The following is a 26159-nucleotide window of genomic DNA, read 5'->3' as shown; positions in this document are numbered from 1 at the left end:
TCTTTTTGTGTGTGTGTGGGGGGGGGGCGTTAATTGGAGATATAGTTTTGAAGGCTGTCTTCAAACTGGGATTCTCAGATCTCGTCTCAGATGTACTTAGGATTATAGGCGTGAGCCTCCAGTGCTAGGCATATTTCTTTCCTTCTTGATCAACCATAATTCATTGTGGCCCTCGCAAACCCTCACAACGTCAAAAGACTTTTTCATTTTACTCCAATAAAACTATTTTCTTCTATCCCTTCTGTAGTAATTTTTTGCCCATGCTGGGGCTTGACTCAGCCTGGACATTGTCCCTGGGTGCTTTTGTCAAAGGCTAGCACTCTACCACTCTAGCCATAGCTCCAATTCTGGACTTTTGGTGGCTAATTGGAGGTAAGAGGTTCACAGACTTTCCTTACCAGGCTGGCTTCAAACCATGATCCTGAGATTATTAAAGATGTGAGCAACCAACCTAGTGTTGTAATACCAACTCAAGTAGATGATATGTGACTACCTAACTAATTGGCCATCAGTTTTCTGTGGTTGTAATAAGACTAGATGGTGGATATCGTGACTGTGAACCATTGAAAAGCTTAAAGGTTTGAATTTCCATGTGTGAAGTTAGCTTTGTGAGATTCATTTGGTTGAGGTCTAGTCATTTAGTGTGACACATATATTAACTTTTTTAAATCTCACCACCCCACACTGGAGAACAATGTTAGGTAAACCCCACTGTGTTAGACTGATTAGTGGGAGAATTGCCTGGCAGCCTGTGGACAAGCTCAGGTACAACCCTGTGTGGGAAAGTGACATGAAAAATTGGTACAGTGGAAGTTTCTACATTCTTTTTCTCTGAGAGAAGTGAGGGGTTGGCAGCTTATGTCTATGTGAGTTGATTTCAGCTGAATTGGTTTGACTTAGTACATGGCTAGCGACAGGTGAGTACTGGATTGCTTTGATCTTAATGACACCACTCTCCTCGGGTTTCAGTGGCTTGTATTCTGGCCTGTTATCCCAGAACCTCAGAACTTTTCTTCATTTTAGAGCTATGTAGATTCAAAAACACTGGTCCTTCAGGCTGCTCAGACAGAATCGAAGTCAGCAAAGAGTTCGGTGGCAGAGAAATTGAAATGCTACTAAAAGGATCATTTTCCTTCTCAAATACTGGGGTTATCCAAAAGTCACAGGAAAAAAGTCCTCATCTTACATACTGACCATACTGATAGCACATTATTTGCTGTAGGTACACATAAACACATTACTGGTCTGGAGGCATCAATGCTATCTATAGTTTAGAAGTTAGATTTATGAAATTAGTAAAGAGACTGGTAGAATAAAAGAAACACCAAATTTTTGAAAGTATAACAAGTGAATAGTTCTAGGAAGCCCTGTGTCAAAGATGAATGCCCCATCATCCTAATTAAAACACATGGGCAAGGTGTGGATGGGCAAGACATAGATAGGAAGTTTAGATGAATGGATGGAGAAAGTGATGGACAGGTGGATAACTAAACAAATGAATAAAAGAATGAGTCAAATACATGTGAAAAATACAGGGAAAATATGGGACCTTATCATTATCATCATTGTTATTATCTTTTTAAATATTTGTACAAGTGTGTTTCAATTCAACATGTCAATTTATGAGTGCAATGTATCTCCAACAGAATTACCCTATTGAGCATTCTTCCCCAGAAATAAGACTTTATTTGTTGATTGATTGTCCAATTTTATGCCCATCTTGGGGCTTGAACTTAGGGCCTAGGCACTGTCCCTGAGCTTCTTTTTGCTTAAAGCTAACTCTCTACCACCTGAACCACAGTACTACTTCTGGATTTTTTTTGGTTTTGTTTTTTGCAATAGCTTTTGTAGATAAGAGTCTCATGGACTTTCTTGCCCAAGCTGGCTTTGAACTGCAATCCTCAGATTTCAGCTTCATGAGTAGCTAAGATTACAGGTATGAGCACCGACAATGGGATATAATTTTAAATACGGGGAAAAACGTTATAAATATGGGGGAAAATTTTAAGGGTGAATATGATGACATAAACAAAGCAAGCATCTGTCAACAGCACAAAGCCTAAACAGATTTAGAATGACTTGTATAGTAACTAGACCACAGGCTAGGAGTTAAGAGGAGACCAGATAGGTTGCAGCACAGCCTGTTTCTCTGAAAGATGTCTAGGGATTCTTAGGAAGACACTCAGGCACAGGCCTTTGTGCTCTGGATCTGGGGCCTTGCCAAGCAGGGAGGGAAATTTCAGTTCTGCCAGTGGTCAGAAGTCCCGCCTTCCCACTTAGTTGTCATGGAGCGGGATTTGGCTCAACCTCACTCCTCTGTATTTGAGCTGCCTGTGTTCAGGCTCAGGTACTACTGTGGCTTTCTTCTCTATAGAATCCATCTCAGTTTCACCTGGATGTGGGATCTAGTTGTGTGGTCCCTGAACATCTAGCTAGAGTACAAGGACTAATATAGAAACCCATTAATGATCTACTTCAAATCCACTGAAAATTTCAACTTGGGAACTCCTTGAAAACCAAGAACTAGGGAGTTCTCTCTTTCTTATTCTCTTTCTCTTTCTTTCTCCCTCCTCCCACCTCACCCCCATAATTACATATGCCTGAATACTCACTGAGACTGTTACTTTGAATCTCCCCCAATGACCCACGCTATATAGTGTTGGTTACCAGTGTGGATCTAACGGGAGGTGATAACTTTAAAGGTTATGGCTTAAGAGGAGTCTGTAGGTTGTTGGAGGAATGTGACCTTGAAGGGACATTGGGGCCTTCCTTCCTTCTTGTTTTGCTACCAAGTTTCAAAGTGGATGGCGCTGCTTCACCTCACTTCTCCATTATATACTTCTTCTCCACAGACCAAAAAGCACCAAGCCATCCAATCATAGAATGAAACTGGAAAACTGTAAGATAAAACAAATGTCTTCTGGGCCAGATGTATGGCCTAGTGGTAGAATGTTTGCCTAGTATGCAGGAAGACCTGGGTTTGATTCTTCAGTACCACATACATAGAAAAAGCCAGAAGTGGTGCTGTGGCGCAAATGGGAGAGCTCTAGCCTTGAGAAAGCCCGAGAATAGTGCTCATGACTCGAGTTCAAGCCCCAGGACAGGGAAATTAAATATATGTGTGTGTGTGTGTGTGTGTGTGTGTGTGTGTGTGTGTGTGTGTGTGTCCATCTCAACCAAAGGTTGGTTGCAGTGGTGCACACATGGCATCCCCAGCAACGGGAGGAAGCAAGACCCTACCTTGAAATCACCAGTAAAAAAAGAAAAGGGACAGAAGGTACGCTTAAGTGGTAGAGGGACCGGCTAGCAAGCCCAAGGGTCTGAGTTCAATCCTCACGCTAGATAGACAGATAGATAGGTAGAGGAGGGAATGAAAGGAAGGAAGAAAAGAAAGAGGGAAGAAGAAGAGGAGGAGGAGGAAAAGGAAAATAAGAGAGCAGTAGAGGGTAGAAAGAGGAAGGAATAAAGAAAAGGAGGAAGGAAATAGGAAGCAGTCATATACAAGTAAATGGATAGAACTGGACGTCTTCAGGTTATACCAGAGTCAAAAGGCAAATAGTGAATGTTTTTCTCATATGTGGAATTAAACCTCATGTGTGTAATATATATACATGAATACACATAAACATAGGTATATATACATATGTATATACTATGAAATTAATATTAAAAGGGTACTATTTGTGGAACCTACTGAAAGGAACAAAAGGAAAGGAAAGAGCAAGGGAGGAATAAAGAGTGAATAAAATTGCAGTAATACATGTACATACTTACACTTGTGTATGTACGTCTATATATCTGTATATATATGCACACCCATATATGTATATGAAAGCAGCATAATGAAGCCCATTAAAATAAGTACAATTTATAAAATAAAATGAATATATGTATATATAATATATATACATATATGTGTATGTAAAAATACCATAATGAAGCCCACTTTTAAAAAAATAACTGAATCAGAAACAATGAATAACTAATTATGAACTATAACATAAGATCATCCCCATATTTCATCCACACACAATCTGTGTGTGTATGTGTGTCTGTCTTACAACCCAGCTGCCCCACCTTGGCTGTCTCCTGGGATAGCTGTCTTTGCCAACAGCCTTCCTGGGACCCCTGTAAAGAATGACTTAGAGAACGTGTGTGAGGGAATTTGCCATGTGAAAACTTCTGTTCAGGATCAAGAATTATTTCCAGTATTTAAGAAAGTGTGACATTCAATCCAATTCTCATTTAACTTTCTGGTATTTAAAAAAAAAAAATCACAGTCTCTTTGACACCATGGTCTGAAAATACAACAAAATCTCTGAATTTATTTCCTAATAAAGCAGTATAAAAACAAGTAATTTCTACCTAAGAAAGTTAGTGAGATGAGTATATTGATTGTCCATGTTCTATGTAGGCTGTTGATGCTTTTCAAAATAGCTATTATTTGATTATAAAGAAACATTTATTCACTGCAAATTTTTAGAAAATTAAAGACCCAAGTCAGGAACATGATTTCATTGGTGAGAGATCAACAGTGGATAAAAGTTTCACATATTTCTTTAGAGTTTATTCTGCCTGTAATGAGAATTAATATTATCCTGTATATAGGAACTTAAGTTCGGATTTTTCATTCATAAGCATTTTCCTTGAATATGTTTTAATAGCTGTATACTAATCTAGAATATGTGTGTATGTATAAAATTTCTAAAGAATGTTGTTAGTAAATAAGAGACTAACCATTCTAAGCCTTTCCAAACATCTTGATTAGAACATTGCAAGCAAGCCAGCACAACTTGGGGCTAGATCTTTTGTAAACTCTTGAAGCACAAATGCAGTCAAATTGGTTCTGCTTAGCCTCGGCATTGTATATTTTTATTTCTAAATTCTCTTTCTAATCCTCTTGGAGGAAATCCATTCCCTTTCAGTGGGAGATCTGATTGCTCTCAGACAAGGAGCATAGCGTTTACTGGGCTAGCTATAAACTGCCATGCACAAAATAAACCAAAGATCTACAGACACACATTTCTGCAGGTGAAAATTACGTTCACCAACATTAGCTCTCACTCTGGCGCATGATGTTAAGTATCAGATTTCTCCATTATAAATGTAATGTGCCTGTGAGGCTAGATCCTCAGGAAGGAGATTAGAAGAGACACCACCCCCTAACGTTCCCTTTTCTAATAACAGGAGCCTGTGTAGAAACCCTGGGGTGTTGCTACAGTAGCTCACAGTATCAGAACACCCTGGAGAGGCTTAGCAATCTTTCCATTAATGGCTCTGCCACTGAGGCAGGGGTCGTTTATACTCACAAGAGAGAACCTGGCTATTCAGCACTGGAGACCTAGAAAAGGCTCTGAAAGGGCTCTGCACTAACTGAATACATTTCTCATTTTCTCATCACTTTTTGCCCTACTTGGCCATTTTCCTAAAACCATAATTCAAGTTTTCCAAAAGGAAAAAAAAAAAAAGAAGTAATCTCTGGGTAATCCTTTCAAGAATTCTTAGAAGGAAATTTATATTCTTTTATCATTCTTCTGGGAAACCTAACTCTTGGTTGTTACTAGGATTTAAAACATTTCACTGCCTACGTATATGTCTGTAATATAGACAAAGGCCGGTAGATTGTGGAGCTTGGATTCTCAGGAGAGTCCTGGAGAGAGTCACACTGAAACCTTGGGACAAACGTTGTAATTGCAGATTGGTCAGGTAGAAAGAAGTCTTTGTATTACTTTCCAGAAAATGCACACCTGCTTTACCATTGTTACTGCACAAAAGGGTAAAAAAAAAAAAAAAAAAAAGAAACGATTAAAGCTAGCAGGCCAAATGGTTCCGATGGTGTCTAAAGAAACAGGGTTTGGTTACCTTCTGAATATATATATATATATACATATATATATATTTTTAATCCACATTCTGGGTTACCTGTGGAATCGCACAAGGCCAAGCTATTGAGGAGATAATGATCAAAAAGATGTCAGTGTGAAGATAGCACATGCAAAAAGTTTGTGAGATATCCTCATTTTAATCAGTAAGACTTTGGGTGTGGTGGCATGTCACTGTCATTCCAGCTGTACCAGAAGCATATTGAGGAAGAACGTGGTCCAGCCTGGCAGGGCAAACATTTTGAGACCCAACCTAATGAATAACTAAAACAGAAAAAAAGAGGGGGGGGGGAGGCTGGGCATGTGATAGAGCACCTGAGGTCATAGCCCTGAAAACTCCATGTCCACATTCCCCGGACTATGGGCTCTTTCTTAGATGTGAATCTCCATTGTATTAAGATCAGGGATACAGAATGGTCCAGGTTCTAGATGACTGCATAGAGGAGCTGTGTTCTTTAGGCCCAAACTGGGTTCCCTTGTCCACTGGAGCAGTCTTTTCCTAGATCCCCACCCCTTCCCACAATTCCCAGGATGAGGGGCCCTCGTACTCACCTTTGCAGGGTTCTTTTGTCTCTACTTGGGGATCCTGACATTCCAGGCATGACGATGTTTGTCACACTGGCAGCAGCAACAGAGCAATGTGCAGCCCCCACATGGGGGGAGCAAAATTTGCAAACTCAGTATCCTGGGCCTTGGGCCAATGCAGGCTGGGTGCGTTGCTGTGGTGACACATTTAGTCTCCAGGGAGGGAAGCTGGCACACCAGCTGCATTCTTGGCACTGTGCTTGCCAGTGAGAATTCTGTGGCGTGGAAGTGGTGTCAGAGAGGGAGAGAGAGAGAGAGAGAGAGACAGAGAGAGAGAGAGAGAGAGAGAGAGAGAGAGAGAGAGAGAGAGAGAGAGAGAGAGAGAGAGAGAGAGAGATGCAAGCTGCTTCCTAACGTTCCTGACAATCCTACCCTTTACAACTTGGGCCTGATACATCCACTCTTCTGAATATTTACAAGAACTGTTATTTGGGGCCGGGAGTTTGGCCTAGTGGTTAAAGTGCTTGCCTAGCATGCACAAAGACCCAGGTTCGATTCCTTGGTACCACATACATAGAAAAAAGCCGGAAGTGGTGCTGAGGCTCAAGTGGTAGAGCTCTAGCCTTGAGAAAGTCCAAGGACAGTGCTCAGACCCTGAGCTCAAGCCCAGGACTGGCAAAAAAAAAAAAAAACAAAACTGTTATTTGTGATACTCTTTGGGCCTGGCTGGATCGGATGTGCTTTGAAGGGAAGTGTTAAAATGATAGCAGCCTTCCAGTTTACAATTGTAACTATAGTATCCCTGAATGATACACTTTCCTAAAATTGGAACGTAAAGATACAATGACTTATCTTTTGGTAGGAAGGGATTCTAATCCTACCCCCCCCCCCCAACGCCACTCCAACACACACTTCAAAATATCTTTTGAAAATAGCTTTAAAAAATTAGCTTTGATTGTTGCCAAGAGAAGAGCTTAGTATTTACTATTCCAGGATATGTGAATTAAAATCCTAGCTTTTATGGGACACTGGTGGCTGAAACTTGAAGATCACAGTTCCAAAGCAACAGGAGCAGAAAAATCGGAGAGATTATCTCCAGTTATCCAGCAAAAAGCCAGAAGTAAAGATGTGGCTCCAGTGGTAGAGCCTTAGAATAGTCCAGGAACAGTGCCTAGGTCCTGAGTTTGAGCCCCAGTACTAGCTCAACAACAACAACAACAAAATAATTTAACAATAAAAATAAATACTAGCTTTTCTCCCTGCTGCAATTCCCTGACTGAGTTAGCTGAGTGCTGTGATACCTGGGAGAAAAATCATGTCACAGGAATGTCCCATTTTCTGTTCCCATCTGAGCCTGCTAGACAGCAAGTACCCAGATTAGGCCATTTAGTATTCAGGCCATGTCAAGATCCAAGTAAAAAGCCTATATTGCAAAGCTGGTGCACAGTTACCAGGCCAAACACAGTCAACATTTCAAATCACAGTTCGATTATAAGAAAGCACAGGGCAAAATATGCAGACTGATGTTGTCAATGAAACAGGAGCCATGAAAGGCTTTACTCTATAAATGCCAGTCTGGGAAGCCTTCACAAATACAGAGGTGTCCTTCTTTCCAGCTGTCCCAGTTGCCTGTAAGAGCTGGTGAGCATTTTGAACTAAGGTTTTCTTCCTCCTCCTCTTCTCCTTGGTTTTCTTTTAAATGCAAAACATCTCTCAAAGAGGAAGAAAGCAACCATGCCACTGTGAGTTTCTATGGTTTTTTTCAAAAGGCTGTGTGATATTGCAGGCCAAGTGATAACTACTGAAAATATCACATGCAGCAGAGGAAATGCATTTGAGGGAATCACATATGTTAATGCTTAGTTCTGTCAATGTCAGCTTTATTTGCTTCTCAATATATACAACACTGGCACACAATTTTCACTGATGAGGTCATGTCATTTTTAATTTAGAGAGCTTTAAGCTTGTCCACTTTACCAGTGATGTCATCTTTGCTGTTGTCTCCTGAGATTTTATGTAAACGTAAGTCATGTGTCCTGGGCAGTTTGAAAAGGGATTGTTAAAGAAATGACATTGGTCATCATAAATATTATCCCCACTTTGATTGCTTTTAAATTGCCAGCAACGGTTTAATGTGACTGTCATATTTTAGCCATGTTGGAAATTAATATATCCCAGGACTTCTGAACCAGGTTAAATACAGAAATAACATAAAGATTAGAAATGAATAGGTTGTAACAATTTTTATGACAGTTCTGGGAGAAAAATGAAGACCCTAGATAGCTTGGTAAATAAAAAGGGAAGCAAGAACAAGATGCTAAGAAATGTCTAGCACTAAATAAGCAAAAGTATTCTCATTCTAGTTGGGGGCAATAGTTTCATAGTCATGGCCTTTTAAAAATAAATGGGCTTCAAGGATATCTCTCCTTCTACTGTAATCTTTCCAGAAATATGTTTTTGGCACTCTGTCTCTTCAGTATACTATTATTTAAGCCTAAATTTGTTTTATTTGTTTGCTTTTTGACCACATCATCTTCATGATTTTACTTTCCAAAAATATTCCTCTAAAGATTTGGCTTCGTGGGTAGAAACAAAGTTTACTTTCTATTTTTAAATAAACATTTTTCTGTGGCTAAATTATGTTTTACAATCTAAGAGGAGTCTGGGGGAAAATAATCTGTGTTTAAACTATCCACTGTGGCTACTGAGAGAGTTTTTCCCTGAGAAGTCTGTAGTTCAGCAGAATTGAGTTGAAATAGTAAAGAATCTGTTTATTATTCTGTGGCCATATGTTTAGAGGGTCGAGCACAGAAATCAAAGCATTGTTTATGGAGAGTACTAGCCAAGGAGACATTCTGAATTCATAAAAGAACTTCACAGTTTGAAAAGAATGCATAGCATTATGTATTGACACCCTACCACTACAGACAAAAGAACACAATTTAATAATAGAGAATTATACTCAGGAGATTTTTCTTTTTCTTGTTAATTGGTTACTTTAACTGACATTGTCTGCAAGTATAATGGACACCATTATTCTTAATAGTTCTGTATTGCCAGATGATGTATACAGACATGATGGAATCCATTTTAATTATTTCATTTCACCACTTTTTTCTTTTCAATGGTTTTGGTGGGTACAGAAACCATATTTTCTTTTTTTTTTCTTTGACAGACTATGCTATATAATATGAGCTTCTAAATTACTGCAATTAAAAGGGCTTTTCTGAGCAATGTGCTGGTGACTCATGCCTGTAATCTTAAACTGTTCTAGAGGCTAACATATGAAGATGGTGGTTTAAAACCATCCAGGACAGAAGAGTCTTTATGACTCTTGTCTCCAAGGCACCAGCAACAAAGTTGGATGTAGAGCTGTGTCTCAAGTGGCAGAGCACTTAGCCACAAGCAGAAATGCTAAATGAGAGCAGAGTCTTGAATTCAAGCCCCAGCACTGGAACAAAGGAAACGATAGTTCTCATTAATCTTCTTTCTCTTTGCCTGTTTGTGTGCTAGGTATGACTATGTGGAAGTCATCGATGGAGAAAGTGACAATGGACATTTATGGGGAAAGTTTTGTGGGAAGATTGCCCCATCTCCAGTGGTATCTTCAGGACCATTTCTTTTCATCAAATTTGTCTCTGACTATGAGACACATGGTGCAGGATTTTCCATCCGCTATGAAGTTTTCAAGAAAGGTGAGTGATGAACTCACAAAAGAGCATGTGCCACTAAGCAATCATTCTGTGTTGTTCAATTCACAAAATATGAAGTGAGAAGATAGAAGGCGATGGTTTTTTTTATCATTCCATAAAGCATTATAGATTCCCACTATAAAAATGTGATATGTTTTAAATAAACGAAAACTAACCATGGTATGGTTTGTTCAGACTTACTTAGAAGATAAGATTAAAACTGAACAGAAGTAGACAGATGCCAGGGGCTCATGCCTGTAATCCTAGCTACACAAGAAGCTGAGATCTGAGAGTTGTGGTTCACAGCCAGCCATGGCAGGAAAGTCTCTGAAACTCTTATCTCCCAGTTAACCTGCTCCCCCCCCCCCAAAAGAAAGAGAGCCAGAAGTGGAGCTGTGCTCAAGTAGTGGAGCATCAGTCTTTAATGACAAAGCTAAGAGATACTACCTAAGCCCTAAAGCTGAGCCGTAATACTGGTGCAAACAAAAACAAAAATCCTGAATGCAACTATTTCAGGAATCAAATCTACAGTGTGTTGCCCAGTGTTTATAAGGAAAAATAGCAGCAACAACTTTCGAAGAGCATGTTTTTATTATTTTTCTTTCTTCAGGAAATGCTTAATCTATTCCAAAAATGGGATTTCTTTTCCAAAATGAAATTAATTCCTATTACCTTACAGCTGTGCTTATTCATTTGATCCCTTTATTTTGTTGCAAAATTGAAACCCCACTTCCCAGCAAATGCAATGCTACCTACCAGCCTTATTATGTATATCATTAACTTTCCCCCACACAAGGCAGTGGATGAAGGAAACAAAAGAGTTTTTGGTGATATTCTCTTCATGAATGTATCCTGGGTGGTTTGGAAAGGGATTGTTTAAGAAAGGACATTTGCCATCATAAATATTTTTATCGTGAATGAAATATCAACTACACACTCTAATATAAGTACTTAGGAATCTTCTATTTCAACAGTATGTATAGAATGGATAGGACCTGACACTTCCCAGACCCCAGTGTTGAGAGATTAAACACACATATCATTTGTGGATTAGTCAGTTTTCATTACTATACTGAAATACCTGAGAAAATCAATTTTTTTTGAAAAAGAAAGGCTATGTTGGCTCACAGCTATAGAGGTTTTGATCTAACATCTGTTGGCCCCATTACTTTGGAGCCTGTGACAAGGGGACAATGGCAAGGAGATATAGGAAAGAGAGAGAGAAAAGGCTGAGATCTCATAATTCTCTTCATGAGTGAAAGAGACACCCCCCCACACCTCTCAGTATGCTTCATTGCTTAAAGGTTCCAGGGCCTCCCCCCAAAAAGGCATTTAGGGGATACTCTAGATACAAACTAAGAAAGAAGTCTAACTCATCTGGTTCCTCTTACTTCTTAGATTCAACTTTTCTGTAATTCACATTTTTAACTGAGACAAAGACTCAGGTTTGGAACTACCCTTAATATAGGAGAAAGTACTTCTTTTTTTTTTTTTTGCCAGTCCTGGCTTGAGCTCAGGGCCTGAGCACTGTCCTTGGACTTTTCTCAAGGCCAGAGCTCTACTACTTGAGCCTCAGCACCACTTCTGGCTATTTTCTATGTATATGGTACTGAGAAACCTATCCAGGGTCTTCATGCATGCTAGGCAAGCACTCTACCACTAGGCCAAACTCCCAGCCTGAAAGTATTTCTTTTAATAGAAAAAAAAAAAAAAAACTGTAGCCACATATTCTGGCCATTTCAGAAACCTAAGATCCTCTGAGTCAGCTGTTACTGAATAATGAAAAGAGAGCCATTAGAAGTTTCCAGAAACAGAAACACAGCTTTTAAAACCAGTATTTCTGGCCCTGTCCCCATATAGGAAAAACAACTGTCTTCAGAAATTTATGTAGGCACACACTTGGTTTATATATGATATCATTGTGAACACATATAATTCCCATAAAGTATCAGTATAAAGATCCATAGAGCAGTTAGCTTTAGTTCAAATGGTAGCATATATACAACTCAGTATGAACTATTACATAGACACAGATTTTCTTGTGTTGAAAGCTGCTTGCTTTGTTAGCACATTATACATGAAGGTGTATGCATACACACATCTACATATGCTTGCTTATTGACACGTGGTAATATCAAAGAAAAAGATGTCAGGAAAGGACAAGAACAGTCAGTAATTCTCAAAGATCTGAAGACCATTGTAAGAGAGAACAGAGAATAAGATCTGTCACTAGCTCATCAAGAATCCACCATCTTCCCCTCCAATAAGCTCAGCTCCCTAACTTTACTGTTAGGCGTACTAGTGTCCTGGTTTCCTATGCCTGTTCTCCAACACCATCTTTGGAAGATAGACCCTTCTGTTCTTTCTCTCTTAGACTGCCTGTATCCAGCATGACTGCTAGTTCTTTTTTGTTTTCATCCAAGGTACAGCTCCTTTCTCTTGTTCACTGTAGTTTACTCAAATTATGGTTCTCCTGATGCTATTTAATCATGATGTTTTCCCGATAAACATCAAGCCCTGTTCTCAGAAATCCTTGGTATGAGAGTTGGAGACAAAGCTCCAGTGATAGAACACTGGCTAATGAACAAAAGCATCAACGAATTCTGGACTCAGTTCCTACCGGAGGCCAGATCTCATCTGATCTTCAATTGCTCTTGTCTTCCTTCAGCTCTTATGTAGCCACAGCCTGGCATCCTGCTTCAGGGTGGTGTTCAGCTTAGAGTCCCAGAGACATGACTGTGAGTTTTAATTCTGCCATGATCTATCCATGTGGAAAGCCTAGAGCCTTCTTTTCTATTTGAAATGAAGTGGAAAACAGTGTTCAGCACAAGCTTGTTAAGACAATGTGGCAAAAATGAAACGAACAATGAAACCAATGTGTGCCACTGAGGATAAGCTCATCGACAATAGACCTTCCAGGGCTTAAGGATAAAGCCAGGAACTCCAACATTCAGAGCCCCTGGTATCTTCCAGGATGACCTTGATATCCTTGGAAAGTTGGCTTTAAACAGTCTTCTTAGCAAATTCTCTGAATTCATCTGACTGCTTTCCACACCTTGACCCAAATTATCCTCTACATGTGCAGTGAATAGTGTACAATATCTGCACACAAGCATACGAGACACATATACATTCCACTTATAACATGTTTCTCCTTAATATTTTCAAATTTTCTAATGTAATGTTTGCTTCATTGCCCCAGCTATCTTAGTATTGCTTGAAAATGTAAATGTAAATTGCATCTTTTTTCCCCTCACTGCACAGATTATATTTGTGAATATACACCCAAGTTAGGAGAGTTTTTCCTTAAAAGTCACTTAATGGCATTATAGAATCCATGGATCTCTCTTCTTTTGACAATCTATAACACTTCTTTTAGAGCTGTCACTATTTCAAGTTTCCTCGAATGAGAATTGTATTCATCGTAATTCCACTGACAAGAGGAAATTTGTCTTTTCTCTATTGATTTTGAAGATTAGGAGCCATTCTCAGAGAGATTTTTAGGCCACTTCTAAGCCCTAGGACGGCACCTGTAGAAGACTGCGACATTGGATCGAGGCCAGTCACCACTTTTTTCTGTACTTCCAGTGGCCATCTTGGACCACCCTGATTCTCTTCCCCAGGGGCCTCATTTCCCTTCTTTTTTGTCAGCCAGATGTTGAAACCTTGGGTTGCCAACCTCTCAATTATTTTCATCATCTACAGAAATTCCTGTCAGAAACTCAAGCCTCCCTGCCTGCCATTCTGTGACCACACCACAGCCCTCCTGTGGTTCTTCCAGGTCCAAGGCCGGAAGAGGCTGTAGAAGTTTCACAGTGTGAGTGAGAGGTGCTATTTATTGAAAGTGGAATTGGCCACCAGAGATAGATTATGTGATCAAGTGTCTGCATATTTAATAGGAATTCCCAGGAGAGCACCTTAACGATTCTTATAGCCCATCCCTATTGTCATTACCAACTGATAGGGCGTTTATGTAGGGATGTACGCAGTCCCATCTTCATGTGGGTTGCCTCCTCTCACCCTTGCAGCTCTCCACTGGCCTCACACTTGTGTTTTACCTTTATGTAGCCATAGCATCCTAAAATGCATCCTTATTGCTAATAATTAGCTTTTTGGAGGAAGTAATCGTTCAGCTCTGATAAAGATAATAGGAAGAAAATAGAAAAGGAAAATATTAAAACAAAAATGGATACATCCTGGAGAAAATGGGAAATTTTAGAATCTTGAATTCATATGTGATTTATGTTGTCAAGTCCAGAACTCCTGTGTTATGCATGGAATCTGGAGACAGACAGGTTTAAGAGGCCCCGAGCAGTATAGTAAGCTACTATCATTGGCTGGAACTTAGCTCTCTTCTATTTCAATTTAGTTATTTTCTTGAACTCTTGGAATTCCCTGAAGCATTGTCAAAATACATTAGCAAGCCAGAGATAGCGCCAAGCACTTGTGGCCCTCTCCTGTAATTGCAGCTACTCTGGAGACTTGAGATCTGAGAACCCCAGTTCAAGACAGCACAGGCAGGAAAATGAGACTTTTTTTGGTCAGTTCTGGGGCTTGAACTCAGGATCTGGGCACTGTTCTTGGACACTTTTTTTTGTGGGGGAAGGGGTCAGTCATGGGACTTGAACACTGAACCTGGATGCTGTCTCTGAGGTCTTCAGCTCAAGGCTACTACCTACCCCTGGAGCCAAAACACCATTTCCAGTTTTCTTGTGGTTAATTGGAGATAAGAGTCTCATGGACTTTAATGCCCGGGCAGGCTTTGAACTGCGATCCTCAGATCTCAGCCTCCTGTATAGCTAGGATTACAGGTGTGAGCCACCAAGCCCTGCCACCCTTGAACACATTTTGCTCAAGGTTACTGCTCTGCCACTTGAGCCACAGTACCACTTCTAGCTTTTTCTGTGTAGCATAATACCGAAGAATCGAACCCAGGGCTCCGTGCATGCTATACAAGCACTTTACCATTACCCTATGTTCCAGGCCCAGGAAAGTGAGACTCTTATCTCCAGATTAACCACCAAAAAACCTGAAGTGGAGCTGTGGCTTAAAGTGGTAGAGTACTATCCTTGAGTACAAAAGTGCTGGGATAGTACCCAGGCTCTGAATTCAAAGCTCCACTAGCAACAAAAAAAGAAAGAAAGAAAGAAAGAAAGGCAGGCCAGAAACAGCTTCTGAATATATGTCACATGGAAAAAGCACAAAACAAGCATTGAAATTCACTTGATTTTGAAAATGTGCCATTAATCTCCATCACTCCTTTTTCTCTCAATTAAACTTAATCTTACCTGAACAAATTTAGTTCTAAAGTTTAGGTTTGGGATTTTTATGGTAGTATTTGGTTCCCACTCAGTCTCACACGTGCTAGGCGGGCACTGTACCACTTTAGCCAGACTTCCAGCATTCTTTTTGTTCCATTATTTTTCAGACACCATTCCACTTTGTCCTTGCTGGTCTGGGCAGTAGTCCTTCTGATCTCTACTCCTGAGTAGATGGGATTATAGGCATAAGAAACTACACCTAAACACAAGTTTTTCCCTTTAAAAAGACATTATTAGCTTTTTGTTTTGCCTTATTAGGCCTCACCCAGAATACAAATGAACAGGTTTAAAATGTCCAGGATTATATATATTGGAAATAAAATTCTACAAGGTTGCAAATATCCTATACAGTGTGTGTGTGTGTGTGTGTGTGTGTGTGTGTGTGTGTGTGTGTGTGTGCTGGTCTTGGGACTTGAACTTGAACTTAAGCACTGTCCCTGAGTTTTTATGCTCAAAACTAGTGCTCTACAACTTAACCCACAGCTCTACTTCCAGCTATTTTTTTTTTGGTGGTTAATTGTAGATAACAATCTCTTATACTTTCCTGCCCAGGCTGGCTATGAACTACTATCCTCAGATCTCAGCCTCCTGAATAGCTAGGATTACAGGACTGAGCCACCAGTGCCCAGATTGACAACTTTATTTAATCAAAATCAAACAAAAGAGTATATAAAACCAGCAGGGAGACACAATGAAGCACATCCAAGAAAGAAGGCCTGAAAGTATTCTTAACAAATCAGACTTCTACAGGCCATTGTTCATCTACCTAGTTAGCTCTCTTCTTCTGCAATGGCCATCTAACATGAGCTTGAAGAGAAAGCAATTCATTTGTCTTGACAGAGACTGTAGAGGCACCAAGATGAAGGCACAACTTACTGGCCTAAGCCACTAACACTAGGGACCTGCCACTTACATTTTATTTGCACAGAACCCGAACACTTAACTCTAGTTACTGGCACTGGAGTGGGTGCTCAGTGAAGGATATACTTTCAACACACAATCTCATTCCAGTGACTTTTCAGGGCGCTGGTAGCCACATCATTTCAGCAAGCTGGCCCCAGTGAGATAGATGTACAGAGGAAGAATTATTGACTTGAACATATCTCAGTTTGACCCTAAGGTTCAAAGTAGGTCAGGTCATCTCTTATCCAGAAATCCTTACGTAAGGAACAACCGGACAATATGTTCTGGAGACTGGACAGTTTTTCAGTTGTGTAATGAATACTGTTTTGTTTGTTTCTGAGCCCTGTGGCTAAAATCCTGGTCTTCTGGGCACTTGTAAGGTCAGTTCCGAATCTACACACAAAAGCTCTTGATCCTTTGTGAGATCCTGACAACCCTCAGCCATCATTAAAATGGCCTGCCATAAATCTATCCATTTACACACACATCCATGAACAAGCAGTTTTAGGGGCGATGTTAGTACTGTTGTTGGCACTTTGGGGAAAGTTAAGATGTTGATGCTAGTATCAGGTGACTCCCAGATCCACAACCTCGAATCACAGTTTATCGCACCCTCCCCGACAACCCCATGTTACTAGACACCTGTGTCAACACCACTCACAATGAGTCAACCACCAGGGTACGCGTACGAATTACTTTTCGCATTCAGTCTGTCAAAGAGGCATAGGTCACATCTGGCCAAGTTACTGAGTCACTGGTGGAGGAATCTGAAACCCCAGCTCCCTCTGCTGAATTCTCTCCCTCGCCTTTGTACATGTTCTGTTTCACCAATAAAATGCTGTCAAGCTCAAGATTTAAAGATTTAAGCTTGAAGGAACTATAATTATTTCTTTAGGGCTCTGTCGAGATTTCTGAAGCTTATTCATTCATTGTTCCCACATGAGTTGATATTTTTCATCTCCCCCCCACCCCCGCGGGCAACAGCAAAAGTCTTTAAATGGCTGCACACAAATGGAAAACGAAGGTGAACACAATAAATCAGAATTGGACTCTCTGTGCCAGTCGCTAATATGAAAAGGCTGGGTAATGACTGATTGGGACAGTGATTATGGTGGTGGAATTTTATTAGAGAAATGATCTGTGTGTCCATATTTTTTCTAGGGAAAGTCTACAGATTCTCACTCTGTGCTGTTTTCCCTCTGTAGGTCCTGAGTGTTCTCAGAACTATACTGCATCGAGTGGGGTGATAAAGTCCCCTGGATTCCCGGAAAAATATCCCAATGGCCTCGAATGCACGTATATCATCTTTGCACCAAAGATGTCTGAAATTGTCCTGGAATTTGAAAGCTTTGACTTGGAACTGGATCCCAATCCTCCAGGTGGCATGTTCTGTCGCTATGACCGTCTGGAAATCTGGGATGGATTCCCTGAGGGTAAGAGCTAAGAAATCAGAAAATATTCTCCCCCAGGTAGAGGGAAGGACCCCCAAAAATTCATTTTACAAGTGCCATGCATTTAAAAAAAAAAGCAGCTCAAAATGACAAGGTTAAAAGCAAAAGGACAATTCAGTATGGAAGCTGATGAAATATTTGAGCTCAGAGAGAGACCTTAGTAATTATCTATTGCATTGCCTTTATTTCGTAGATAAGGAAGCTTGGCTCTGAAAGATTACACAAGGTCTTCAACTATTACTGTGATAGAATTGGAAACAACACATACTTTTCTGGACTCAATTATTTTGCTCATTCCTTTGACCTGCCTACTTGCCATTAATTCTTAGACTGTCAGAAATGAATCTTCAGAGAGTACTTACATCAAACCCCTCATTTGACAAATGTACAGACTAAGGAGAAGAGAGGTTAAGTACTTTGTAATTATTTTTAGAAATTTAGGGAAAGAATGGACTTGTGTTTGGGTATTTCTAATTTATGCAGAATCCCTGTTGGCTCTCAAGGAGATTTTTGTGTTTGGCAGGTTGAATTCTCTGAACACACCATTTATATTCATTGTTCCTGTTATCAAAATTAGTTCATACATCTAAAAATATCTAATAAGAACCGTCTTGGCCACTTGGTAAGCAAAATAATCAGACAGATGCCCTTGTGGCATTTATATTGACCAAAAGGATTAGACAATAAATTATACATGTTACAAATAAACCAACTCTCTGTTCACTTCAGCAGCATATATACTAAAATTAGAATGATACAGAGAAGAATAGCATGGCCCCAGTGCAAGGATGACACGCATTCCATATTTTAAAAATAAATAAATAAACCAATGCTATGTCCAGAATATGTTATTTAAAAAAGAGATGGAAAAGAGAGAAGGAGGGAGGGAGGGAGCGAGAGAGAGACAGAGACAGAGAGAGAGAGAAACAGAGAGAGAGAGAGAGAGAGAGAGAGAGAGAGAGAGAGAGAGAGAGAGAGAGAGAGAGAGAGAGAAGAACATAACAAAGGTAAACAGGTAAACAGATAAGTATTTAGGTACCAGTCACCAGTGGCTCATACCTATAATATTAGCTATATTTAACTACCAGAAAGCTAGAAATGGAACTGTGGTTCTAAGAGGTAGAGCACAAATCTTGAGTACAAAAGCTCAGGGACAGTGCTCAGATCCTGAGTTCAAGTCCCAGCAGCACCCAAAAAAAAAATTTAGGGGAGAAGCATGCACTAGTGCCTAATATCCTGGCTCTACAGGAGTCTGAGATCTGAGGATTATGGTTCAAAGCCAGCCTGGGCCAGAAAATTCTTAAGGCTCTTATTTTTAGTGGACCGTCAAAGAGCTGGAAGTAGCATTGAATGATAGGGCTCTAGGATTGAGCAAAAAAGCCCAGTGAGAGTGGAAAGCTCCCAGTACTGGTGGGGGAAAAAGTTAGCAAAGAGAAATTATCAGCTGATACTTTAAATAAGGCAGCATGTTAAGTAATATTAAGAAGGGATACCTAAACCAACATCCAAAGGCAATGGAAGAAATAGTGAACACCTTAAATGCAAGTTGCCATTCAAACCTAATAAGTTAGAAGGTGAATGGCAAAAAGTTCAAATTCTGAACAGAAGGAGGTAACATGAAATAATTTATTGCAGTCGGATTGGTCATCTTGTGTTTAGTTCAATACTATTTCTCTAGAGAAGACACATTGAACCATTCTTAAAAGGACAATTTGGAAGTTCTTCATGATCGTGCAAAATACAAAATAGAGTCAAGTATGATTTTAAAAACAGAGGAAAGAAGATTTGAATAAATCACCAAAGAAGAACAAATAGAAAGTGAGAGCTATTATCTTTGTCTTTGGAATCACATTAAAATTGTAAGTAATTTTATCAGTAAGCAATGTTGAAGAGAAACAGTTTAGAGAAGCTTTGCATTGCTGTTTGGTATGAGTGGGTGAGTTAACATTAGTTTAATGTTTTCCTTTCCTCTTTTACCGTAGAAATAGCATTATGATGATCATATTGAAACTCCTTCATTAAGTAATGAGATTTGCCCAAACACAGTGTTGATTGATTTCCAAGTATTCAGTCTGATAATTAGGAAAACAGTATTACAATGGTGTTGTAATAATTGTTGGAACATTTAATAATGGGTTTATTTGTTCACAACCCAAATATTCAGGCTTCCTTCCTGGAATTTTCATTTAAATTGACATCTGAAGAAGAGGTCCAATCAACCAACTTATTTAGAATACTTTTAGAAAGAAGCACATTTTTATTAGTGTCAAGGGTTTTTCAAAGTAGTTGTTTTCTGGCTCTGGAAAATCACTGTTGAGGCAAAGCGCAATTAACTATAGAACTTAGCAGTTTGCAATTCACCCATGCATTAAATGGTTATAGCTTTGACTCATTCCCAGAGAACACTGATTTTGAAATATGAAAAGCTGTTTGTGTGTTTGTTAGTGTTTACCTGGCCTTTGCCAGCTTTCACCAACTAAAAAGCTCTTCTTTTTAATTGTTGTTGTTGTTGTGCTGATACTGGAACTTGAACTCAAGGCCTGCACACTGTCCCTTAACTTTATTTCTCTTAAAGGTGGTGCTTTATCACTTGAGCCACAGCTCCACTTCCCACTTCTGACTTTCTGGTAGTTAATTGGTGATAAGAGTCTCATGGATTATCCTGTTCAGACTGGCTTTAAACCACAATGTTAATGTGAAAAGCTAGTCAACTCTCTCTCTTTTTTTTTTTTAGTCAGATGAGACACTCTATCCTTGTGGAATTTGTTTTTATTGTCAGTGGCACCAGAAATATTTTGTTATAATAGTTCAATCCATATAGTTCCTCTGCCAAGGAAATTAGTCTTTGACATCTTTCCCCAAAACAACAACCAGAAGGTGCTGAAAGGCTTGTAACGATCAACTGATTTTCTCTATGTGGTATTTTATCATACACATTGAATTCAGTGACTGAGTTATCCCTTGATTCAAATTGACTCTGAATACAAGCATTTTCTCCCAAACACAGAATTCCAGGCACGCACGTTGATAAAGCACCCATTTCCAAAGTCCACTCTCCCTGAAGAGCTAAGGATTCCCAGGCCACAATTCTGAAAGAATTGGTGGAGGTTTCTCTGTGGTACTTGAGGGAACCCCTTACTTCCCAGAATGCTTCATTCATACCATGGTGCTGCAGGAAGCCAGCTCTGGCCTCAGCTAGGAGAAAGGACAAGAAGCTCACTTCTTATCCACACTCTAGTAATGATGAGTGATCTCAAGGAACCATTTTCTGTAAGGACTAGAATGGGTGTTGTTTTTTTATTAATTTTAAATTGCTAATTTATTTCTTTTACTAGGGTTTAAACTCAGAGCTCCACACCACTCAGAGAGTGCTCTATCACTTAAACCACTGCTTGGTTCTTTTTTATGTTGGACTATTTTTCAGATAGGGTCTCACTTTTGCCTAGATTGTCCTTAGGCTATGATCCTCCTACTTCTGTTCCCAGATAGAGGTGTGTACAGGCAGGTTCTGTCGTGCCTGCTTTATTTGTTAAGATGGATTCTTACTTACTATTTTTCCCCCAGAATTGACTTTAAACTTGAATCCTATAATCCCTGCTCTGATCAACACATACACAGTAGCCGGGTTTACAGACATGGTCCACAGCGCCAAGCTTAGATTTCTTTTATTTATTGACAAGACTTAATTTTACATGTCAATTGTTGCATATATGTATGTATACATATATACAAATATACACATATATAGACACACATATGTATACATATATATGTATACATGCATGTATATATATATATATATATGTGTGTGTGTATACCAAAAGGTAGTAAACAGTCAAATTATTTTGATTCTAAGGCAGGGTTATAATTACTGGAGACAGCACTATTGCTTTTGCAGAAATATCTAAAAAGAGCAGCCGAAAATCCTATTACCTTCACACTTCACAAGATACAATTGCTATCATCCGATTCTTCCTCCTCTCCCCCAGCACATCTTGCTTGCTTAAAGTCTTTGTCATTCGATTTTCACATTACACATCTGGTATCTGTGACAATTTTCATTCATTTCCATGGCCTTTGAATATATAACAACAGAAAGGAGAAATCCGATAGCTGTGTTCATGTAAATACACAAATGAGCACACACAGAAGATGGGTAAGATCACTTCATCCACTCCACTTCAGATCAATATTGCATTAGCTTGCTAGGCTAAGGTCTCCCAGTTGTTTGAGAAAATTCAATACCTCTTTGTATTATTGTTGCAAAGGCCTTGTGCTCTCATGTCTCGAGGGCTCCCAGAGAAGCATGCTTGCTACTGTCTGGGGGGAGGGAGGGGCACAACGTTCCAAAGGACAGAAGGCAGGCGGACCCTGCATGCCTTAAACATTATAAACGAGTGAGTCATGGAGACTCTGTAAGTTATGAGTCTGCATTAGACAAGTTCTCTTCTGTTTCCCTTTTCAAAGAGACTCCCCCACCCAACCTCCCCAAAGGAACTGGGTGATAGTGTGGGGGGAGGAGAGGCCTCAGGAGTGTTCACAGGGTGCTTCCTAGCTTCCCTTTGCAGTAGAAATTAGCAGGAAGGTCAGCCACTGCAGTGATCAGAGACCGACCCCAAAGATACGGGGCCCTTACAGATTTGCCCACAAACTAGGGAAAAGCATTCTAGAAGCACATGAATGGAATTTAAATGAGGGGAGGATATGAGGGGGAGTGAATGAACTATATGCTGTCCATTCTATAACTGCAGACCAGGAAGGGGATTCTTACTAAAGAGAAGAAAAACTGGAGTTTCGACTAGCAAGATATTGTCCTCCATATGGGCAACCTGTGGCTTTATAGAAAGAACAGAAGTTTGGAATTAGGTCCACATCCAGAATGAAGAAACTCCGGCAAAAGATCAGCCCTTGTAGAAAAATTTGAAGCTAAGAATGACCTAAACAAAATCAGAACCAATAAGAGATCCATCCTCTGAGATGCTTTCTTCTAAGAACCTAATTTAATAAGATTCTCTTCCCATTGTCAAGCTCTTGACCAGGACAATGTGGCTCTAAGGAATCTCTATCCTTCTCCCCACTGGGACATTTTCCATGTTTTCTTTCTCTTCCTCCTTTTTTTCTTTCTTTTCTTTTCTCTTCTTTCTTTCTTTCTTTCTTTCTTTCTTTCTTTCTTCCTTTCTTCCTTTCTTCCTTTCTCCCTTTCTTTCTCCTTCCTTCCTTCCTTCCTTCCTTCCTTCCTTCCTTCCTTCCTTCCTTCCTTCCTTCCTTCCTCCCCCTCCCTCTCCCTCTCCCTCTCTCTCTTTCTCTCCCTCTTTCTCCCTCCTACTTCCTCCTCTTTCTTTCTTTTTTTTGTGGTGCTGATATTGGGGATTTTGAACTTTGAAGGGTCTGGGTGCTTTTTCTTAGCTTTTTTAAAAAGTCCAAACCATCTGGTATGGTTTTGTCACAAGGACAAGTGGGGGAAAGTAAAAGAAAAAGAAGGAGACATGATTGTTTGCCTTGAATCTAGACCGGGAAAAATTCTCCACATGCATTAGCTGGGTTCTCTGGGCAGTTTTCAGGGAATTGTTGTCAAGTTTGCCTAAGGCACTTCACCAAACTAGTGGCCACTTGTAGGGGAATAACAATTTGACTTTAAAACAAATTAATCAGTATTCCAAACCATTCATTCCCTTAGGGATTACTTTCATCTGTTACTCACAGACCAGTGGTGGCTTTGCTTGGTTGCTAGGCACAAACAAACAAAAATAAAAATGGAGAGAAAAGTGCACTTTCCAATCATTTGATTAGAACTTCTCATGTCTAAGCCCTTGGCATCTGTAGCCATTCCATATTTTAGTTGGCACAATGGTCCATTAGTTTCTGACACAGTCATTATTAGGATGTAACACCTTTTTCTCTGCTCCAAATGACGATGAGGAACACATCTAGGATCAAGGCTAACAGCGGGAGGAGGTCTGAACTGGAGGAGAGTCATGTGTTATCTCTCTGCTTCCCTGGGTATGGATCTCCCCAGGATCCCTTCCTGGGGCTGGAGAGATAAGGACAAAGGACTCTGAGAGAACTCTGAGAGATAACCTAACTGGGCTCTTTCAGCTTAGCTCCGTGCGTGCAGTGTGGCTTGGAGATGGATGCCAAAGCTCCTGCCACTTGACAGCCACAATCTCATTCCCTGCAATTGAAGCAAGCATTTCGATTCTGTTCCTGAAAACAATCTTCCTCACTGGGGAACTTGGTTCTGCCTGTTACTGCCCTTCTGAGTACACTTTAAAATCCCCTCCACAAACTGCATCCAATATGTTCGCTGCAAACCAATTAACTAGGGAAGACTTGCTTTGGGTTAGAATAGACTTCTGGGTTCTGCTGAGGCCCATGATTCTTTCTTTTGCATCTGCTGTGGGGGGAAAAAAAGACATTTTTGATATCTCTGGTTGTTTTTTGTTTTGTTTTGTTTTTGCCTTCCCAGTCGGTCCTCATATTGGACGTTACTGTGGACAGAAAACACCAGGCCGGATCCGCTCCTCATCGGGCATTCTATCCATGGTTTTCTATACTGACAGTGCAATAGCAAAAGAAGGTTTTTCAGCAAACTACAGTGTCTTACAGAGCAGCTTCTCAGAAGGTCAGTATTTATTCATCTTGCAAAGCCCTGTGGTAAACACTGCCTGTTATTCTTCCTCGTGCACCTGCGGCCACATGAAACACTGAAGAAATGTTTTTGTGTCCAGTGTTGGGTGTTTTTTTCCTCTCTCCTGTGAAATGTGTTTCATGAATACCAATAGGGGAAAAAACCCAACTGGGGTACTTTTTTTCATAAAATTGAGGCGCTAAGCCTTCAAAATCATAGAAGTGGAAAAATGACAAAACAGTAGTTAGAAACAATACAGCTTGAGCAGGAGGCTTCTATGACACCTGTGGGCTGAGAAGCCAGCACAAGCTGAACTGGAGACAGTCACACAGTGGGGACAGTAATTTGGTTGTGAAAAACCCTCTCTCTTTCTGCCTGATTTAAATAAAAGTGAATATTCACAAAAAAGAAATTTTATTCCTATGGGCTTATCTACCTCTGTTGGCTGGCAGTACCGGGGTTTGAACTTCGTCTTATGCTTGTTAGTTAGGCACACACTTGAACCACATCTCCAGCCCTTTTTTTTGCTTCTAGTTATTTTGTTTGTTTGTTTTTTCTTTTTTCCATATATTTTATTGTAATTAATAGAAGGGTTACATTATATTCACCAGATAGAAGGTGCATTACATCACAAACATTGATACCCTTTTTCATGTCATGGTCCCCATTTCCTTCCTCCCTCCCCCCACTCATCTTGATTTTCCCCCTTCCCTATCCAACTTCAAATAACCAATCAAGCATATATAAAATATATCAGATAACAAGGTGATATTGTAACAATATGAGATATCCAAGGGACAGCAAAAGATATGACAGATAACATAGTACATTAAGGACAACAATCACTCATTATATGGCTTTTGTTTCAATATCCTGGAGGTCCTTAAATTTAGTGTCATACCATATGGCCTTATGTATCTAGATTTTGTTCTATTGTAAATCTCTGCTAGGAGAGCCCAAGGTTTCTACTGATTATGACAAATGAGGGAAACCATTGAGCTTATGTTTGAGTCTGGCTTACCTTAATATGATTTTTTTCTAAGTCTTTCCATTTCCTTACAAATGGAGTGATGTCATTATTTCTGACAGCAGCATAGAATTCCATTGTGTACAAATACCACATCTTGTTGATCCACTCATCAACTGAGGGGCATCTGGGTTGGTTCCATATCTTTGCTATGGTAAATAGTGCTGCAATGAACATCATTGTGCTAGTGGATTCTTCTAGTTATTTTTTAAATAGGGGCTCATATTCCCTCACACCCAGGCTAGCCTAAATGGTGATTCTCCTATTTCTACCTCCTGAGTGTCTAGGATTTCAAGTGTGAGTCATCACACCCAGCTCTAAGAAGTAAGTTCACTAGGGAACTTCCCTTTGCAGTAACAAATATCTGAGATAATCAGCTTATAAACAGAAAAGGTTTATTTGGCTCACATTTTTTTGGAGAATCTACTCTAATGATAAATTGGCCTCCTTGAAGTAAAACTTCACCTCATGTCAGGAATTGAAAGAGAAAAGAAAAAAGAGACCAAGGTCTCACAATCACCTTCTGGGAACCTGAAGACCTCCAACTAAGTCCCACTTCTTAAAGTTTCAACCCCTCAATAGTGCAACTCTGAGGTAGACTCTTGTAATACATGAACCTTTGAGGAACACTAAAGATCCAGACTGTGGCACTGAGATATTCCATTTAATCCCGAAAATGACTATTATCATCAGATTGAACAGGCTAGGCCAGAGAGAATGCAATTTCTCA

The 26159-nt window shown here is 39.9% G+C and overlaps 1 protein-coding gene and 1 non-coding gene across 7 annotated transcripts in view; both read left to right on the top strand.

The window, feature by feature from the left end:
- Positions 1-26159, top strand: part of Nrp1 (neuropilin 1) — a 148569-nt gene that overhangs the window by 49948 nt on the left and 72462 nt on the right. For all 6 annotated transcript variants that reach the window (XM_090319115.1, XM_090319114.1, XM_090319113.1 and 3 more), the window contains 3 exons: positions 9921-10102; positions 17529-17756; positions 24241-24396. In XM_090319115.1, coding sequence (XP_090175241.1) covers positions 9921-10102; positions 17529-17756; positions 24241-24396 — 566 coding nt within the window. The remainder of the gene's footprint in view (positions 1-9920; positions 10103-17528; positions 17757-24240; positions 24397-26159) is intronic.
- LOC150046065 (U6 spliceosomal RNA) lies at positions 18491-18597 on the top strand. The gene has a single exon (XR_016532766.1). It is a non-coding gene; the product is annotated as a U6 spliceosomal RNA (small nuclear RNA).

This window comes from Megascapheus bottae, chromosome 26, assembly GCF_031878675.1.
Source record: "Megascapheus bottae isolate mThoBot1 chromosome 26, mThoBot2.hap1, whole genome shotgun sequence".
NCBI classification, from domain to species: domain Eukaryota; kingdom Metazoa; phylum Chordata; class Mammalia; order Rodentia; family Geomyidae; genus Megascapheus; species Megascapheus bottae.
This window is presented reverse-complemented; position numbering and strand designations above follow the sequence as displayed.